Below are 17,531 nucleotides of genomic sequence, written 5' to 3' on the forward strand. Positions count from 1 at the left end.
CGGCGGGGACATTTTGCCAAATGCACCACGCCGTATCGCGTTACCACCTTCAAGATAGCCCGGCGCTCATGTAAAATTAGTGCTGCGGAGCGACGCGTGCTGCTTCTCAAGAGCGCTAAATTTCTTTTTCTTGTTTTTTATCACTGCAGTGATAAGGATTTTGTATGAGAACACAAAGAAGCCTGCTTCGATGCATATTTTAGAGAGACTGGCTGACTCTCGAGTGGCTTCGTGGAGTGGCACAGCTGTCAGGGCCGTTAGGTTGGCAGGCCCGCAAAAATCCAGAACTTGGTGTACAGCGTTGATGTATATATTGCCTCATAGTTCAGGAATGTAGAAACATTTCGTATATCTTAGAATTCCTAAAGTAATTTTTACGCTCAGTAAAATTGCCTATTAGTGTTTTGTGTATACTCTTTTTGTGCACTTTTTTTTGTTTCGTTGACGAATAAACCCTCAATAATTACATCTTTTACAAAACTGCTTGAAAGAGCAATCTATAAGCTACAATTTCATGCATGGCGATGCTTAATGTGTCCAGTAGCTCAAGAAAAAAAAAAAACGTTTTCTGGAAGCACTCAAAATCGGCCATTTTTCCGCGGTCGCGAAAGAGTTAATCTGCCTTCCTTAATATCTAGATTATTTGTTCAAACTTTGCATCAACATTGGTATCGTAGTTATTTGGACAAAGCAGTCTTTTTGATAACCCCATCTTAAATTTTGTACTATTGGCCCTATACATGTACAAGGTAAAGGCATGACCGGGTGACAAATCAGACTCAGTCAAAACAAAATTCACAGCGCAAGATGGATCAAACTCAAGCAAGGTTGCAACTTACAACTAACCAGGGCTGTACACGAAAAAGAAAAAAAAAAAAGAAAGAAATCAAGCAGTTGGTGGTTGCATGTTACCTCACGAAGCAAGACTAATTTTTAAGCGCACATAAGCAGGCACTGCTGCCTCCTACAAAAAGCTCTGAAAAACATTCGACAATTTGAATTTTTAAAAAAATATACGAAGGCAGAAAAACGAGAGACGACAGAAGCTTTAGACATATTAAATGGCTTTTTTTTTTTTTGCAGTTTGGCTTATCACTAGTACGCACTTCATATTTGATCTACATTTGTTTTGCCGTAAAAAAAAATTCAAGTTGTCTCATACCCGTGCCACACGTACAGGAAAAATGACATTAAATGCTTAATGCCTTAAGTTTTAATGCCATTAATTTGCTGCTACACGCAAAAATCTAATGCCATTCGCTTTAATGTCATTTTGGTTGAAGGAGTTCCGCACAACTCATTTACCTTCGCGAACACCTTAAATCTGCCTACCCTGGAACGCGATGAGCACCAAATGAAGCCACCGAAACTCTCAGCACCAGAGTGTTGACGCGGAAATGTAGCTAAACTTCGAAATATGACAATTTTTTGTGCACAATTGGTGGCGAAGTTTTGAAGAAGATGAAGTTCACTTGAACAGAGGCAAAAGTAAGAACATCGTGTTACTTTTCGTGTTAAATTTTTCGGATTTGGCTACCACTGGCCGGCGACGGCATCCTGAAGCCACTTTTAGAAAATTTTCTTTCGCAAAAAACAGTTTTAACGCTTCTAAGGCGTTTTTCTCTACATTAGAGACTTCTAAAATATGAGTGAATTTCTCTTTTTGGTCATGATCACCATCATGCCTAACACATTTAATGCCTTTGCGTTTTCGCGTGTAGCACGGCCCGCCCAATTAATGACATTGGTATCTTAAGGCCTTAAACACTTAATGTCATTTTTTGTGTACGTGTGGCACGGGTATCAGATTTAGAGCTAACTTTACAGATATTTTCTGATCCAAAGGCACTCTTTGTAAGGATGTTGGATGAGAGACATGCTAAAACAGCACTTAGTGCAGATAAACGCGACACCTACCTTCAACCTGTTGTAGCACTCATTGATGAAGCGATGATGAAGTGACACCACATCCTGCAGAAACAAAAACATGCACAGAGGTTGAGCCACCTCACTTCCCACAAACAGCCCACAAGGGCTTAGCCAACCCCGTGCATGACAGCAGTTACAGAGCGAACACCAGGGAACCCCTCATCATCATTCAAAACTCCCACCCACAACAAAAACGAAAACAGACACAAAAGTACAGCTACACGATTTGAAATTCCAACACCTGAGCATGAGGGTCGACAACTGCACGGTAAGTGATGTGCTACTAAAAGAAATAAGCATAGGAAGCCGTCACTGTACTGGCCACCACCTTTTAGGGCTCGGGCTTCCACAAATGTGCATTGGGTTCGGAGCACTTATAAATTGCCACACTCAGAAACTACTGCCCTCCAACAACGCTCGACGCAGCACCTTTTTTAACCTCGCTGAGAGGTACTTGTAGGAGAGGTCAAGGATGAAGTCGATGGCCATCTCAGCTATGTCTTCCTCGGGAGCAGCCAACGACATCTGCCACAGGAAGTCAATGCCGGTCAGCTCCAGCTTCTCCACTATCTGCATGGGGAGGGAGACAGAATAGAAAGTTGGGACACAACCAAAAAAAAATTAGAAGAAAAAATTGAACACCTCCCCAAACAAGGCCTTCTCAATTAATGCAGGGTCTAAATGAATGAGCCCTTCAAACTGTTCCTACATACTGCGGCACTCAAGTACAGAAAGAGGACTACGCTGGTCCTGCACTGAACTAACTTGTCCTGCCCTGGACTGCACTGGTCCTGCACTTGTCCTGCACTGGTCCTGCACTGGTCCTGCACTGAACTGCACTTTTCCTGCACTGGACTGCACTTGTCCTGCACTGGACTGCAGTAGTCCTGCCTCAGGCAGGCACTGCTGACGTTCCCCCTTACAATGACATCGCCATACTCATACAATCCCAACTTTCTCTCGAGGCCAAAACTGGAGCGTTTGCCTCTTCAAATTAGGCCTTACAAGACTCAAGGAACACAAAATTGGTCACACTGGAGGCCGATGCAGCTAAAACAACATCCCCATCACAATAGTGCGCTTCAGAGCCTGCACAACCCCCCAGTCAAAATAATTCTAGGCCAGAAAAGCATTGACATCAGGCCCAGTTAAAAGACGCAAATTGGTCACCCCAAGTTGTAAGTGAGAAAATTCATTAATTTGCGAGATTAAAGGGTGACATTGGGTGAACAGCCCGTTTAAAAAGAAGCAACAATGAGCTCACCACAACGCCGGCTCGCTTCTTGAGCTTGTTCTCATGAATGTTGACGTGCTCAAAATAGGTCTTGAAGCATGAAAATGCTGCACAAAAAGAAGGCGCATTTATGCACATCTGTGATTTTCCAAGACATGAGAAATTTCTCTACAAGGCTACTCCGAAAGCAGCTTTTTCGTTATTCGATATTCACTCTGAAACGCACCTACTATACAAAAATTAATCACACTCACACCACAGTCTAATGCTAGTACAGTTAAATCCCGCTACAACGAAACTGACGGGACGTGCAAAAAATTTCGTTGAAGCGAAAATTTGTTGAAGCGAAATCTGCCCCAACACAGCACGGAAGGGCAAGAAAAATAGCACGGTATATTTCCGCATCATTGGCAGCATAATACAATGTTTAGAAAAAAGAGTGACGCGCAGTAACGTCGTGTTTAGTCAGATAACAAACATACCAATCGTTATCTGTTTGTTTTTTTACCAGCACCCGAAGAGCGCAATACTGAGGAGAAGGGAAGAGGTGAAGAAATGCAGGCGGAAAGCGTACTGCTGTACAACAAGGCGTTTCCGCCGAGCTGATTACTTGCAGATAGCTGTTACGCGGTTGGAAGCCCCCCTCTCGCTTGTGGCAGGAACGGCGCCGTTATCTTAATTATCCTCCGACTAGGCACGGCAGCAACTGACCTTGGCAGGCAAGCCGCGCGCGCTTGCATTTATTGCGATCGCCAGCTCGCGAATAAGATAGGATGACGCGGGTTCAAGACTAAACACGAAAACATTAATTTTGCTCTCGACTTTGAAGAATTGTAGCAGGAAAAGTGCAAGGGCAGCTGCTTACAACACATACATGACGACGCTGCGCGAGCAGCCATGCCAGCAGCAGAGCAGATTCGCGCGATTTCAACTGGATACGGATTGGCTGTAGCTCCAGCTTGGCGAACCTGGCTTGTGCCTCGTGTAAAGACGGCCCGCCGCATCGTTATCACCATCACCCAATGGCGTCCACCTATGAGTTTTTTTTTTTTTGGGTGGCAGTGTGGGTGCACCGCGCATGTTTTCGGTGAAACTAAGCGTCCTGAATGGATAAAAAGTTACAGATAGCTGGCGCTATGCTTATTTTATTGTAAAATAATTGTTCACACCCAGCCCAAATCATCAAAAATTTCGTTGAAGCGAAAGCAAGCCAGACAAATCGTTCGTAGTGGCGAGGACTTCGTTGCATTGACTTCTATGGCTAGCTGACGGGGACTTGGAAATATTTCGTTGAAGTGGAAATTTTGTTGAAGCGGACTTCGTTGTAGCGGGATTAGACTGTAATGTTTTCAGAAATCCAATATGACAGTCACTAGGGTGCTAAATTACAGCTCAAGCTAAACTGAAATTAAGCAACAACAAAGTCCCTCCTTCAGCAACTTAGCTACAAAACAAGCGTCAGGTGCAAAGTCCCTTAACTTTCCCAAACTTGATTGCACACGCCAAAGCAGATGGAATGCCACATAACAAGAACAGGGTCAGATTTTTCACTTGCACAAATTTCTTTAAGGCTTTCATATAGAAATGAATAGAAATGTTACTGCTGCTTTTTTCGAACAGCTACTGCAAGGTCACCATTTCTTACAACTCAGGGGATCGTGTTAATTATCTTCATCATTCATCATCGAGTCTTTTAATTTTTGTACAGCCGATCGTACCTGCCATAGTAACACATGTCGCGTTTCCACTTTGAATAAACCCATGCCCAGCATAACACGCTGCTACAGTACTAAGTGCAAATTTGGAGCCATGGTCAAACATCTCGGGGCAACGGGGTAGTTTCCACCCGCCTTAAATGATGGTCCGATTTCAATGCCAGTTACATCAACGTAAAAACGGGTGTTCATTCAAATTACGCAACCAACATAGGTCCTGTTCAATGCAGCACAATAAACGACCAACAACACTGCAAGCGTAAACCACTACTCATCTTCATTTTGTTTATAGTGCTACAGGTACTGCTGTGACTTTGGTGAGTCAATGAGTTCTCAAGGCATTCCTGCAGGGCATATCTCACTGCGCCGAGTATCAGATAGAGGTAGGGCATGCAAGATAAAACTAGTATTTCTCTTCTTTTAATTTTTAACGAGATACAAGGGCACTGTATCTTTTCCATACTGACAAGAAACAGCTCGCTTTAAGGAGGGTGCACAAACCAACCTTTCGATGTCACCTGGGTGGGGTCCATTTTGAGGAGCTTGTGCTGGAACAGCAACGACTGTGTCTCCGACTCCAGGTCCTGAAGGCACTTTTCAAACCACTCGAAGCACATCTGCAAGAGAGAAAGAAGCAACAATTTGAAGCACAGTTTGAAGCACAACACTGAAGCAACAAGTACAGTCTGAAGCATCTGTCTGAGGCATTTTTATTTTTATTTCCCCCTTTCTTGTTCTTACGGTTACCTCTTTGTTCTCCTACCGCATTTATCTCGACTAGATGAAGTGGAAGCGACAGTACGGCCAGTTAGACAATTTGGCGGACAGTAATCGTTGACCAAAAAAAGAGAAAGAAAAAATAAAGCAAGAGCGCAAGAAAAAACGAACAGCATGACAAGACACAGACGACTAGGTAAAAGGGAATAGTGCAAGCATGGCACGTCGCACTCCCTCGAACTCTGCCCAACGTATCCTCACACTGTTTGCTGACTAACATAAAGGGATGTGATAGAATCTGTAGGAGCCTTCTGCAATATCAAAAAACAATCTTCTACACCACGCTTGCAAAAGATCACCAAGCATTGCGAATTCGTGACTGTCTCCTAAAGAGGCCATGAATACAATACAGTTTCAGTTCAATAAAAAGACCGCTTTCTCCTGATAACAATGATACCAACTTTATGGCGAGATTTAGGCAAATAACTGAGATGTTAAAGAAAGCAGATGAAGTAGTGGTGATTCTCCAGCTTCATTCGGGCGATTTCTGTGCAATGTCACAGAATCTTGTTTGTGGGATCTGCTGCCGCCGACACAAAAGACGCGCGATTGTAATTGGGCCTTTAGTTCAAGTTGATAATATCCCTGGAATGGTGACGTGCCATTATTACACCGATAGCTACATTTTCAATGCTGGCCTATATTACATCTCTGTAGCACAAAATTTGAAAGTGTTCCAATACTCATTGTCCTGTTTCGGTTAGGAAAGCATCCTTCGTGGCTGGAATGAAGCTGAGTGAGACAGTTACCAGAGGGCCAGTTCTTCCAAATCAAACAAAGCTGTAGTCATGAAATGGTGTACAAATGAAATGCAATCCCAAAAATACGAATCGGAAATATAAGCGCAACTTCTTTCCATTCAAGTCAAATTGACGCGTGGACTAATTACAATAACAAAGTTTGGAAATATGGCTTTCCAAATGTACCAACAACACGCCATTACTGGACCTCCACAAGCAGTATTTTTAAATCTTTAGTGTTCTAGTTCATATTTTTGTGTTTGCATTTCATTTGTCCATGAAGGTCCATGGTCTTCGTGGCCCCTTTTAAAGCTTGCCTGGCTGTTTCCCCTCTCCCCTTCTCCTCCCCCTTTCCCCCCACCTCTCGATCGGAGCTGCAGGCGTCGGGGTTGGTGACCAGGGTGTCCCAGATCTCCTTGGCCCGATTCCAGGGCAGGTACTGGGACCCGTCCTTGAGCAGGAACTGCAGGAACTCCAGGTGCGTCATCATGTGCTGCGCTCGCGCAGGAAGAGACAACCCAAGAGGGGGGGGGACAAAAAGTCAGAGACCGAAACGCGCACCTTGGCACGTCACAAGAAGCTCCGTCACTGGAGAACAAGTGCATCTTGGGATCAGTTGCGTGCATGGGCGACACTTCGAAAGGAGTGTACACTCAAACGTCGTGAAACATCAGAGTGAAAGAGTATTTGTAAAATTTCGCCATGCATCAGAGTTTCTTTCCTCAGACACTGTGAAGATACAAGGCAACGCAATAGAAATCTTCAGCCACAGAGAGAAATACCTTACTCGTTATGCCCCGAACTTTGGACATGACGTGCGTGAGACCGCCACCGGCTATGCTACGGACAGGCCACATCTAGTGCACAGTACTTCCCCAAGAATGCGAACACATTGAAAGCTTGGTCGGCCAATCACTCCCAGGTATGAGAATGGCGACAGAACATCTGAAATATTTCACCGCGTGATTGTATCTTTTTGTTTTTCCTCGAACCAATTTGCGGACAGACGGTCATATGGACCGCACAGAATACCCTGTGAGAGTTTCCCTAGTAACAACTACCACTGTAAAAAATCAAAGCCGCTCCACTGAATGTGAAAGCTGTCGGAAGTGCAGAACAGTGATTCGCCATACTGGGCTGTGGCGCCGTTATACGCTCACTGCTACCACCCAATGCAATTCAAATTTCCTGCCATTGCAGTGCTCGCGCGCCCCTTGCCTGAAACTGCACCAGTGGGAGTTTTGTTCGTTTTGCGCTTGCTTTCCCTCCCGCACGTGCCGGCGTTGCACTACTTTTTTCACTCACTATCATAAAGATCAACCCAACGAGCATTGCTAACTAAATGAACACGGGTGCTGCTGGTTAATTGCGTATATTTTGCCTGAAATGTACCGGCAGTTTTCTTTGCACTAAACAAACGGGGAGATGTATGACGAGCGCCAGCGGTTCACGAGTTTCGAACGTTTATGACTATATAAACCACTTGGCTTTTGAAGCCTCTGGGTTACGCTGCAACGACAGCCGCTACGACGGAGCGCCTCGGGGCTTTACTTGGGTCCAGCGAGCGAGCTACGACGACAAGGCGAGCCCCTAAAGTGCTCTGCACTTAAAAGGCAGCTGTTAAAGCAAGCCCACCTCCTCATGTGAGTAGACGCCGTCCACCAGCACGTGCGGCAAAGGCCGTTTGGGGTTGGACAGCCTGACGGCCTCCCGGTGGCACGCCGACAGGCTCGTCGAGACCAGCTTGACAAAGTCGTGGCTCCTGTTCAGCTCGTTGAAGATGAACTGCAAGGACATGGGGGGGAAGAGATTAAAAACCAAGGCAGAAAAGAATGGGGGCCCGATTGTGCAGTGAAAGCGACTGGAAGCAAAAACACCTGAAAATTCATTAATACAATTACTTGGTTAACGTAACATATCATAATTACAAATTGGATTAAAATATGAGCACAAAGATTGCGTAGAGTGGCAACAAAAAGCTGTAAAATAGTAATAATAATAAACACGATATAACATACCAACGATTTCATTGGGGTGTGTAAATGGTTATTTTTGGTTTTGAAATGAAAATGTAAGAGAATAATGAGGTCATTCAAACAACTGTGAATCAAAGCAAACATTTTATCACTGAAGCGAATATTTAGCAATTTCTAAAATTTACAATTTCTCAAGGTCAAAGTATGATATATCCAGTGCTTAACTAGCAGGGTGTCTAGCAAATTGCCTAATTCAATTTCCCTGACTTTCCCATGTTTTCCATGACCATTTTAAACGAAATTCCCTGACCTATACAACAGGCGCCATTCTATGTAAATGGTCCGTGAAGCATATAAAAAGCATTTACACAACACATTAACTTCAGTTTGTTCAGTTTGAGGTTTGCTTGCCTTCTGTTACGGCTTCAGAGAATTTATTTCATCTTGCGGGATAGAAGCTTCAAGTTGCGCTTCAGCGAGCACCTTTTGATTTTTTTTTTATCTTGGCTCGACATGCAACGTGAACCACATGGTGCGTTTTTGCACGCGATTCGGGCGCATAGGCATTGCGCGGGCGATTTTTTGACGCCCGCGTCGACGATTCGCACGCGCAGCAGCTTCTGCCTCGCTCAGAAAATGACGCGCGTCGCGCAAGGCAGTGGGATGAGCCTGCCGACTTGCGCCAATGGAGAGCCGCACGCCTCATGGTGGCAGTTTCGAAGCTCTCGAGATGTTTAGGCTTACCACCCCGGCAGGTATTGCATGGGCGCTTTCACTAGCGGCGCGGATGATGTTTTATAGTACCGTTTTCGCCTCGCCCACATTATAAGCTCCTTTACCTCACAAGCAACTTCGTGCGTGCCGTTGTGGCATTTCAGAGAGCGCTTAGAAGTGGTCGCTCGAGCTCCCGTCACCAGTTCGCGGTCGAAGCCGCCGCCATGTTTCCGCTGCCGCAGCACCGCGCGCAGCGTGCAGGTGGTTCCGCGACAGCGTCAGAGCGTCTGTGACGTGCACGGCGCATTTTCGCGAGCAGAAAACGTCCCACGTGGTTCACGCTAAACCATGCCATGTTCCTTTTTGATAAGGTAATTCTGGCTCCTGATGTCATAAGAAAGAAGTTCTTTCAAGATTAGCTCCGAAAAAGCGCTGACTTTTAAAATTCGCTGGAAAAAAAAGCGTGTTGTGCGTGCGATTTGGGCACCACCTACATCGACCCTCTACGCAAATGCAACCAGCAACCTAAGCCAGCTGCAAGCTGCGTGAGCCGCACGGCGAGTTTCTGCACGCGATTCGTGCGCGGTATTTTCACGGCCGCGACGACGATTTAGTGCCTGCGGTGGCTCCTTTCCTGCACAAGTAAGTGCGTTTGTGCCTTGAGTAGCATTTTAAAGAGCGGTTAGAAGCGGTCCTTGGAGCTACCGCACTACTCCGCGGCCGGTGCAGCCGCCATGTTGCCGGCGCCTGCCGCTCGGCACGCACCGTGCAAGTGGTTTTCGCGGCGGCATCAGAGCGCCTCAGGCGTGCGCGGCGCGTTTTTGCTTGCAGAAAAACCAGAAAGCGTGTCATGCGGTTCACGCTTTCGTCGCGCGCGAACGTGTTGCGTTCGGTAACTTCTTGGGGGCCCCCCAACACTGGTTTCCCCTATTCTGAAACTGTGGGCAGCCCCCAAAGTGGTTTTCCCTGACTGGTACTACTTGACTGAAAAATTCCCTGACAATTTCCTGACTTTTCCCGGTGGCGCGAAATTCCCCGACTTTTCCCGGTTTTCCCGGTTTTCCTGGTCGCTAGACACCCTGACTAGGTCAAACTCGTTGTAAAGAATGTCTTTAGTGTATTTTTAGTGGGAATTTCTGATTTTCCAGCAAGGCATCATTTCATCCAAACAACTGTACCTTCGCGCTTTCAAATGGCAGAATATTTTGAAAACATCGAGTTTTTTAATAGTGCCTTATAAAGCCTAAGAAATATCATGTTTCTTGCTTCGATATTCGAAAGTTTCAAATATTGGCTCACCCTCTACAACTTAGCAGTAGTAATATGACAAAATGATCACCCACATGTAATCCCTACATAATACGTAACTTAATACTATACTCGGGGACAACTTTCTGTGACAATGGAGAGAAGGCTATGGGGAGGGGGAGATAACTTGTTTGTGTAACTGCTCTAAAGTAGTTCCCGATAAACTGGTTTCGCTTTCACTTTCAGCGTCACAGATATGTATTTGCTACAATTCGTTTCTTCGTATTGGCTCCGTGGTTGAGTGCACTGAACGCCGATCAGAGAGCATGCAGGCATATTGGCGACTCCTTCCCCACGCTTCATTTGTTTCTACGCACAAGCCAAGCTTTGCCTTAATAAGTACCACCGTGGACGATACCGCCTCGTTGCAAATGAAGTACTGATGTACTTATTGTTGAAAAGCAGCAAGGGTGAAAACATTGTACCGCTGCACTCTTGCCTCTCCAGTAAATTTATGTAGTATTCAGTTGCCAAACGAAGCCGTTTTTCTAGAGAGAACCTATGTGACGCCAGTGGCGAGCGCCACAATGAAATTAATTAACCCGAAAACCTAAAAAATAAAGCTCTCTGTTTCACATATTCTTGCTAATAATTTAGTGCTATTATCAATCCAGGGCTGAAAAATAAGAAAGAAAGAAATATTTTTGAATAGCTTGGGGTACACCCAGCCAATTATTTCTGTTGAACTACTTCCAGCTGAGCACCAAAACAGTGTGGTTTGGCTCTGTAGCCTTGACTGAATTGCCACAGAGAGTTGTCCCCGAGTATAGCAGTAATGCAACGATGTAATGATATAATCCCACCTTGTCCTGCTTGAATGGCTGGACCTTCCCGCCAGAGCTCCCTTTGGCTCCACTGATGTGTCGAAGCATCTTCAGGGCCGGAATCACGCACGTGTTCTGCATGTCGCAACGACAGAAAACACGGGATTCCAACAATCGGCACACTGACCACTCTGCCACAAGTCCAAACTGTGAAAACACCACAAACTAACACATGCGCTGCATACCATATTTATGCCCCTATAACCTGTACCAAAGATGTGAAAATTTCAGGAGTGAAGTAGAGGTGCGGGTTATGTGCGAGGCATTTCCTTTGGTGCAGCTTCACTGCAATGTGCGTTGGGCTGTGATGTCCCTACAGCAGTTATAGTGACTAAGCCACAGTTATCCTACTGACAGTGCTTATTTTTCACACACAGCTCAGCAGTATACCAACCTGATAAAACGTATGCGGCAAGACATCTAGTTACGTAGTCAGCTAGGTAAGTTCTTTTGCATAAACAAATGTGTAATCTCGCTTGAGTAGTAGCTTTGGTCCATTCTTATATGTATAAAATGTGCGGGCAAATACGCAGGGATCTATTTCTTTTTATTCGTCGATGGAAAGTGTGGGTGCGGGTTATATGCAGGGGCAGGTTATATGCGCGAAAATATGGCAAATGCCATTAATTGATGCTTCAGCAAAAGCAAGCCACCCGGAACGCGCCAAGGCACAAACTCCATGGCGCACTGATACTGACAGTAATGCCTACAAACTGTGATCCCCAAAGGTGTTAGTTAAGCAACCAAGAATTTTAGAGCTGCGTATTAAATTTAGCTTTTTTTAACCCAAACTGCCTCAAGATAATGCTGTTAAGCAATATGGGACCAAAAACCTATCGAACATTTAAGCTCTGCTGGACATAAAGTAAGACAAAACAACGGCCTTTCCATTCTCATCAGCGACGTGCTCCAGTATTGGCTGAGAAACGAAGTATTTTAAAGTTGCGTATGCAATAAAAAGCTTTTTTTTTCACACTGCACTTATCTAATGTTGTTTAGTACTGCGAGACTGGGAACCTAATCGAGATCTCCAGCTTTGCTGGATAGAAAATAAGAAAACACAAAAGCCTTTGCATTCTCATCAACCAGAGTGAAATGCCAGTGAAATGCTCAATGATCAGATAAGAGACAAAGATGCGAACGCCAACTGAGGATTTAGAGAGTACCCCCCCACCCCCCTCCCCCCAGGGATGCCCCCCCCCGGTGCGCACCTTCTTGATGTCGTCGACGCAGCGGCCCACGTACTGCCTCTTGATGCTGTCCTTGTTGCCCAGCTCGGAGAGGATGCTGAAGAACTCCTCCACCACTTGCTCGACGTGCGCCTTGGGGAGCGCACTCAGATGAGACAGCTCCCACAGCAGGTCCAGGAGCTGAAACGGGGTAGCCACAAATGACGAAATTAAAGCTGTTCCACTCAACGTGAAAGCTGACGGAAGGGCAGAGAAAGTGATTCGTCATAACGGGCTGTAGCACTGTTACCTACTCACTGCTACCACCCAATGCAATTCAAATTTCCCGCCTTCGCAGTGCTCGCACGCCCTCTGCCTGAAACTGCGCCAGCAGGAGTACTGTTCTTTTTGTGCTCGCTTTTCCTCCGCATGTGCCGGAGTTGCGCTGCAACTTTTTTTCCCTTACCATCGTAAAAACCAACAGAACGAGCGCTCTGAATGAAATGAATGCAGGCACTGCCGATTGATTACGTATATTTTGTATGAAATGTACCCGCAGTTTTCTTCGCGCTAAACAACGGGGAGATGTATGACAAGCGCCACCGGTTCACGCGTTTTGAACGCTTATGACTGCATAAACCGTTTGGCTTTCAAAGCCTCTGGGTTATGCCGCAACAACGAAATGCCGTGTGGCTCCAGTTGGGTCCAGTAAGCGCCCTATGACGACAAAAACAGCCCCTAAAGTGCTCTGCCCTTAAACGGGGAATGCACGAAGACAAGTGGGTTAGGCCTTACAACAGTCAAACTTCGTTATATTGAACACGGATGTATCGGACTGTGGTGTATATTTAACCATTGGCGAATCGTTGCACTAGTTCGCATAACTCGCATAATGTTGCCTCACTTATGCAACGCTGCATATATGAAGGCCCAGAGGCCACGGAATGTCTCGCAACAGCCCAACCGTCGATGCCCAATGCCCGATCGTTCCCAAGAGGTCAAAGGTCAAGGGTGAGGGCGGGGGGGGCTCACCTTGGTGGAGACTTTCCCCTGGTTGCTCTCCTTGCCCAGCTTGCCAATGAAGGCGAGAAGACGTCGCCACGTGATGTCACTGCTGCCCCGCCACGCCTGAATGAACGGGGCGGAGGGAAGGGTATCGCGTGTTTTGAGCAAAGCCTACATGGCTAGGGTTTCGCATGTTTCTCTTGTCTGAGAACAAGAACTTACAAAGTCTGAAATACAAGAAATTCTATAGCACAGGAAATGAATGTCCCGGTGTTTGTGCTGTTAGCACGCGGCCACCACAAAATCGCATGCCATTCAAAACATCACATAGACCTCAAGCTTATCAAGCGTCTCGTCACTTGTATATGCCAGCGATAGGCACCGTTTGCAAGACCAAATGTGACTGAGACGTCAAGCTTATACGCCTCCAGTCTCAAGTTTATACTTTCATGTAAACTCTGTTTCCCCTAAGCGTCAAGCAACTAAATAGCTTCGCTGGTCATCTACTTTCACAGAGTGGAAGGGCTCAGGATTTTTTTTAAAGCGGCCATGAAGACAAAATACAAGCTTGTTTTATTTGAAAGATTTAGTGTTTTATAGCGCCCCCAGTGCTTGTCTGGCAGCAAACGATGCTTTATTCACTGCAAAATTAATCAATTTAACCAAAAATTTTAATTCTTCCGCTAAATGATGTGTTTCCTGACAGCAGTGATGACATATCCATTGCAGATACTTGAAATAATTGTTAGTATGCTGACTAGGATCGCAGCGAACCGCCAAACATGTTTTGTAGTCTCATTTACCGTTCGTCCTCCCAGATGGCGCTGCGATACTGCTCAGGACCGCTGTCCACGCTTGCCTTGCTTTCAACCAAATTTGTACCTGGCTTATTTTTGCTACAGTTGATAGTAATCGTTTCGTGAAACATGGGTTATGCTTGACAAACGGGGTCACGCAAGACAACGTCACTTATGCCACCTGGCCAGTGTCGTGCGAGACGACCCTAAAGCGCCTGACTGCTGTGCAGCTAAAACAAGCATAGTGCGAGCCGTACGCACAAACTGCTTCAATGTTTATGCGTTCATTCATAACTTTTATTGTGTACCCCGCCATTCTTACTGCTGTAAGAAAAATGAGCACTAAATTTAAGCGGAAACAGCTAGTTCTGCAAGCTATTTAATCAGCGTAGGATTTTGCCGGCCTCAGCCAACTGCTACGAGCTGCTCATAATATTTCACGAGTTCAGTGCAGAAAAGTAGCTAATCAGTCACATGGCTATCATCTGATTTCCTCATTACACAGCTTATTTCGGTGATGTTTGCGTCAAAGGTGGTGTCAGTGTTACTGTAACGAGGTAATCTATTGAGAGAACCAAACTTGTGTTTTGTCATCACGGCCCATTCAATTGACAGAAAGCAAGCTCCGCAGTGAAGCATCCTCCACACTCCAAAGGAGAAGGAGAAGGAACGGGTGAACAATTTTGCGAGCGCGAAGCCCAATATAGCGCCCCACTTTAGTGAACAAAAGAGGCGAGACTCCCTTCCCCCTCACCTTGCCAATGAGGGTGATGAGGTGATCAAACTGCTGCTGGGTGAACTTTGTGGACGCCGCCGCCATGATGCCGTGGATGTTGTCCACCACCTGGCAGTTCTGCCGGTCCTGCGATTGGGCAGCGTTTCCCACCTCCCCGTCAGCCCCCTACTCCCAAAATGCACAATGTGAAGGGGACACGTTAGTAAAGTGGGTACACCTAAGACTTACACAGCAGGTACTTTGAGTGCAGTGCAACAAAAGGTTGTCGTAAAATTCCTAAAATCTGGAAGTCACGCTGACAGTTATGCTGCAAGCTGCCCACCCTTTCTTCTCACGCATAACCTTTTTTGTATGCCACGTTATGCCATGCAACTTTGTAAAACTGCACCAAGCTAACCAAGCAATCGTGATAAACGCAAAAACCAGGTCAATTAGTAAGGTCTGTTTGAGTGTGGCCTGTCCTCATCAACTACAATTCAAGGATTGATCACCAAGAGAAAGCAAAGAGCCGCTGCGTCTCAAACATCAAAGATGAAGCAGCTATGGTTCAGCTACCGCTCACCGCAATGCATTTGCCCTACCCAGCTCGACAGCCCCACTTTTTCGATACTTGACAAAAAGCTTTAGTTTTATCAAAGTCCCCACCCAAAATGAATGACAGGCCCAATGCTAAGGGACTTAAGTTAAGAAAGCTGTGATAGGAACTTTGTTTCCACTCCGTGCATCAGCGAATGTGGAAAAATTGGCATTCTTGGTTCGAATAGCAACTCCAAACACCTGCCAACTCCATTATTTCCAACACCTCAACTTCGCACTATTATAACGTTATGCCAGGCCACTAAGCATTGCAAAATATCGAAGAAATCGTACAAACAAAACTTACGGATAGCGCACACGAAACATGAACATCATGAACATGTATATGACTAGGGCTCGTTCATCCCTTAATGCAGACAAAATACAAGTTTCTTTTAATCGAAAAATTTTGTGTTTTGTGGCCCCCCCAGCGCTTGTCCAGAAGCAAACGATGCTTTATTCACCGTCAAATTAATCAATTTAAGTTAAAATTTTGATTCTCCCACCAAATCATGTGTTTTTGTGACGTCTGCAATGACGTCATATGTGCTGTGAAGCCTTGTCTACCGTTAGTCAACCTAGACGGCGCCACCATACTGCAGCTGGCCGTTTTCTGCTTTTGTTTTTGACTGTATTTGTACCTTGCTTGTTTTTGTTCAGGTAGAAAATAATCATTCCGTGAAACATCGTGTTCGCTCTACACATATTGTCTCGTAAGACACTGTTACTTACGCCAATCGGCCAGTGTCGTCTAAGACAACCCTAAAGCGCCGCAGTGCTGTGCAGCTAAAACAGCATAGTGCGCACAGTATGAATAGCAGTACGCAATGGTGCATCTATGTTTACGTGTACTTTAGTAACTTCCACTGTTTACCCCACCATTCTTGCTGCTATAAAAAGAATGTGCCCTAAGTGTAAGCACAAATAGCTTGCTTAGCATAGCCCTGCCTAATTTGCGTTTGCTTTTGCTGGCCTCAGCCAATTGCAGAGCTGTCGCATATCACCTCATAGGTTCTGTTGCGGGAAATGAGCCAGTGGGTCGCATGGCCATTCCCTTTTTTCCTATTCATTTAGCTTATTTGAGCAAAGTTTACGTTAAAAGTGGGGTCAGTATGATTCCAATGAGGCAATCTTTCAAATGAACCAAACTTGTGTTTTGTCTGCATGGCCCCTTTAACAAAGAATGAACCAAGAATGAACAAAAGAATGAACGAAGTCTGCCAACAGCGCCAATCACAACAGCCTTGCATTAGTTCAAACCATAAATGTAAAAAAACCTTTTGCCACAAATACACCATTATATGGATGTTGAAACTCCGTTTACTCCCGGCTGTCCCTCTAAGAAAGTGCAGGCTTTGTTTGTCGGCCCTGTGTATGCACTACATAGCAATGCTGAGAGTTAACTCTTATTAAATTACTTGACAGGACGGTTACTTGCTTTTGACTTAATCGTTCACCAAAAATGTGTGCAACTTGCCTGCATAGACCATATTTTGGTCAACTCCTCAAGAGAAAGCCGCGGTCCGATGAACTCAATGATGCCCTTGATCTTGTCCATGTATTGGGCCTGATCGATGTTGCCTGGTAACAGCAGAAAAAGGAAAAAAAAAAAGGGAGGGGGGGCAAATGGTGAGCCCTTTGTTGTGAAGAGTGTCTACCATGGCCATGTACATAGACTACAATACTCAGAGTTCATAACTGAAAAAATTTGATGGCTATTTCTTTCTTTTTTTATGGTTGTAGGTGGTCCAAAGTGACCAGTTTCCGCAGCTTACAGATGCTAAGAAAATACCTTGTAAGTGCTTGTACACTTCTCATGACAGCAGTAAGCTTAAATGAAAGACATCACAAATTTAAAATGTGCCAAAAGCTTGGATTTCAAGCAAAGGCAATTTAGAACATTCGATGGTGTGATGGTGTGATCATGAACATTTACAGCCACACCATCACATTTAATGGTTCAACTGAACAAGCAGAAATAACAATATCAAACCCCTTTCTGAGCACAACTGGATCATTATGGCAGACAAC

The 17,531-nt window shown here is 45.3% G+C and overlaps 1 protein-coding gene across 1 annotated transcript in view; it reads right to left on the minus strand.

Moving 5' to 3' along the window:
* LOC144162736 (ubiquitin carboxyl-terminal hydrolase 24-like) overlaps positions 1 to 17,531 on the minus strand; it is a 113,518-nt gene that overhangs the window by 75,379 nt on the left and 20,608 nt on the right. The window contains exons 11-21 of the mRNA XM_077693375.1: positions 16,978 to 17,081; positions 14,943 to 15,050; positions 13,419 to 13,514; positions 12,429 to 12,587; positions 11,197 to 11,292; positions 8,031 to 8,180; positions 6,757 to 6,888; positions 5,384 to 5,495; positions 3,194 to 3,270; positions 2,359 to 2,499; positions 1,914 to 1,971 (exon numbers count right to left, since the gene is read on the minus strand). Of these exons, the coding sequence (XP_077549501.1) occupies positions 1,914 to 1,971; positions 2,359 to 2,499; positions 3,194 to 3,270; positions 5,384 to 5,495; positions 6,757 to 6,888; positions 8,031 to 8,180; positions 11,197 to 11,292; positions 12,429 to 12,587; positions 13,419 to 13,514; positions 14,943 to 15,050; positions 16,978 to 17,081 (1,233 nt within the window). The remainder of the gene's footprint in view (positions 1 to 1,913; positions 1,972 to 2,358; positions 2,500 to 3,193; positions 3,271 to 5,383; positions 5,496 to 6,756; positions 6,889 to 8,030; positions 8,181 to 11,196; positions 11,293 to 12,428; positions 12,588 to 13,418; positions 13,515 to 14,942; positions 15,051 to 16,977; positions 17,082 to 17,531) is intronic.

The sequence above is a fragment of the Haemaphysalis longicornis genome, unplaced genomic scaffold (genome assembly GCF_048455015.1).
Source record: "Haemaphysalis longicornis isolate Haplotype H1 unplaced genomic scaffold, Haemaphysalis longicornis Haplotype H1 scaffold_12, whole genome shotgun sequence".
Taxonomy (NCBI): domain Eukaryota; kingdom Metazoa; phylum Arthropoda; class Arachnida; order Ixodida; family Ixodidae; genus Haemaphysalis; species Haemaphysalis longicornis.